Source organism: Lipotes vexillifer, unplaced genomic scaffold (genome assembly GCF_000442215.2).
Source record: "Lipotes vexillifer unplaced genomic scaffold, Lipotes_vexillifer_v1.1 scaffold796, whole genome shotgun sequence".
Lineage (NCBI taxonomy): Eukaryota > Metazoa > Chordata > Mammalia > Artiodactyla > Lipotidae > Lipotes > Lipotes vexillifer.
Window position 1 is genome coordinate 3133452 of NW_006773072.1, and position 2355 is coordinate 3135806.

The 2355-nt window shown below is 43.7% G+C and overlaps 1 protein-coding gene across 1 annotated transcript in view; it reads right to left on the bottom strand.

Moving 5' to 3' along the window:
• NDRG1 (N-myc downstream regulated 1) overlaps positions 1–2355 on the bottom strand; it is a 41729-nt gene that overhangs the window by 1691 nt on the left and 37683 nt on the right. The window contains exon 14 of the mRNA XM_007448000.1: positions 1394–1445. Coding sequence (XP_007448062.1) covers positions 1394–1445 — 52 coding nt within the window. The remainder of the gene's footprint in view (positions 1–1393; positions 1446–2355) is intronic.

Here is a 2355-nt window from a genome sequence, read left to right on the forward strand (position 1 = left end):
ACGACCTGCAGGATGCTTCAGCTTTCTGGAAACAGAAGCTTATGTGGGGGGAAAAACAAGGCCTGCCTTTCACTTCCTTTCTCCCGAGAATGCACTTTCAAAGCAGAAATCTAAACCCAGGGCAGGTCCAAGACAAACGAGTTGCAATTCATGGCTGCAAGGTAAATGAAGGCCTTCCTCTAGTTACTGCCTTTGCCTGCACATTTTCTCGGAGGGAGAGAGGCTGGAAAGGCAGGAGACCCACAAGCAGATGTTTTCTGTTGGAAGAGGGCACGTTGGGACAGGGATCCTGTCCGAAGCATGTAAATCAGGCTCGTCCACTCTCAGCCCCTCCAGAAACTAAACACGGCTGAGGCCAACCTTAAGACTGCAGTCAGTTGACCAAACATAACATTACTATTTTAAATGAGCAAACAGTTTAAGCCTCAGCAAAAAAAAAAAAAAAAAAAGGGGGGGAAGTGATGAGACGCCCAGACTTCCTTGGTAAGGTGAGCACATGAATTATAATTCCAGGCAGCAGACAGAAAGAACCCAAAGAACCACATCAGGGCCGGAACCGTGGCCGACACACCAACATATACCAACGGTGGCTGCTGCCCAGCAGTGTGCTTACACTTGGTGTTGTCTGTCCTGGTCATGGGACTGCATTTCTGAAAATGTGTCTGTGAATAAATGTCTGTAAATAAACGATAATCATAACGCAAGAAGCTCCAAGTTCTTTAATTGTGCTTCTATTTATCCTTCAATTCCCAAATCTAATGATTTAGCAAAGACATGCTCTGTCTTGAATGTAAGTGGCTTTATCACCCACTTGTTCAGAGCTTTACAGTTTTCAAAGAACTTTCACAGATCCCCACTCTGCTCCTTACTTAATCTCTCAAAGCCTCAGCTTCATCATTTGTAAATGAGGATAAGAGTATCTCCTAGGATTATTGTGATGATTAAATAAGAAAAAAATAAAGGATTTATTAATCTTTCATCACCACCACCATCATCATCATCATCATTGCCATTACCAGCATCGCCATCATCACTACAAGTCTCTTAAAAAGTATGTAATCAAAATTAAAAAGATTTTCATGGTCTCATTGTTTGTTGTCTTCTTGGTGCTCAGAGGGATAATCCTCACCTAAACCTTAAAACATTCCCTGGTGTGAAACAGCTTCTGTTCAACAATGGAGGGAGAATGAGGCACTGTGGTGTGAGGAGAAACTAGAACCCCTGCCCTGCGGCCCATCCTCCACACACCAAAATACTTCCTCCCTGACCTGCCCGGTTTGCAAAAAAGCTGAAGCTGGCCAAGGTGATACAGAACACTGTACTCATCCCAACCTGGTTCCAATTCCCACACCGGCCCTTCAACCCACCGCCTGCTAGGAAAGGCCATACTCACTGTATCCCATGCCCTGCACAAAGTACTTGAAGGCCTCGGCAAGCTTGGCCGGCTGCAAGATAAAGAGTGGAAGTGCCGTCAGTCACCGGAGGTCCAGATCATACAGACGTGCCTGTGGCCACCTTCGTTAAAGAGCTTGGCCCAAGACGGAAGGCCACCTCAGGTGGACAGGACAAAACACAAAAGTAAAGGGAAGACTATGGGATAATTATGGAGACCAAAATTGGCTTTGACCAGAAGTTACACGACCTGTCTTTTCTAAAGAAGACATCATTGGATAAAGCGATGTGTCCAACTCAGGGTCTAGAATGTAATAGCCACTCACTGTGCTAAGGGCTTTGCAGCATTATCTCATCTTCCCGACAACAGCCTTATGAGGTTAGTACCATCTTCATATATGTTTCACAGCTGAGCAGACTTGGAGAGATGAATAATCCGTCCAAGGTCTTATGATTAATCAGTGGTCTTGTATATTAACCCAGGGCTTTCCAAACCCCAAAACAGTTTACTCTCAGCCTCAGTAGCAGGCTGGCTGGCTGGATGAAAGGATGGTGGATAAATGGATAGATGAAAACGAAAAAAGATGGATGGAAAGAAGGAAGGGAGGAAGGAAAGAAGGAAGGGAGGGAGGAAGGAAGGAAGGATGATGGATAGATTAATGAAAAGAAAGGATGGATGGACATAAAGAAGAAAGGCTGTATGGATGGAAGGAAAGAAAAAGATGGTCAAAAAAGGAAGAATAGATGAATGGACACGTGGATGGATGGATAGATGGATAGGTGGACAGACCAATCAATCAATCAACTGGGCTACTTTAAGTAAAATGAGTTGGGAATGCTGAGAACACACCCAGTTCTACCAATTATACTCAAAAATTTAATTTAATCTAAATGGGAGGTGAAGGCCATATTCGCAGGCTAATTAATTCCAACTCTTTTTTTTTTTTTTTTTTTTTTTTTTTG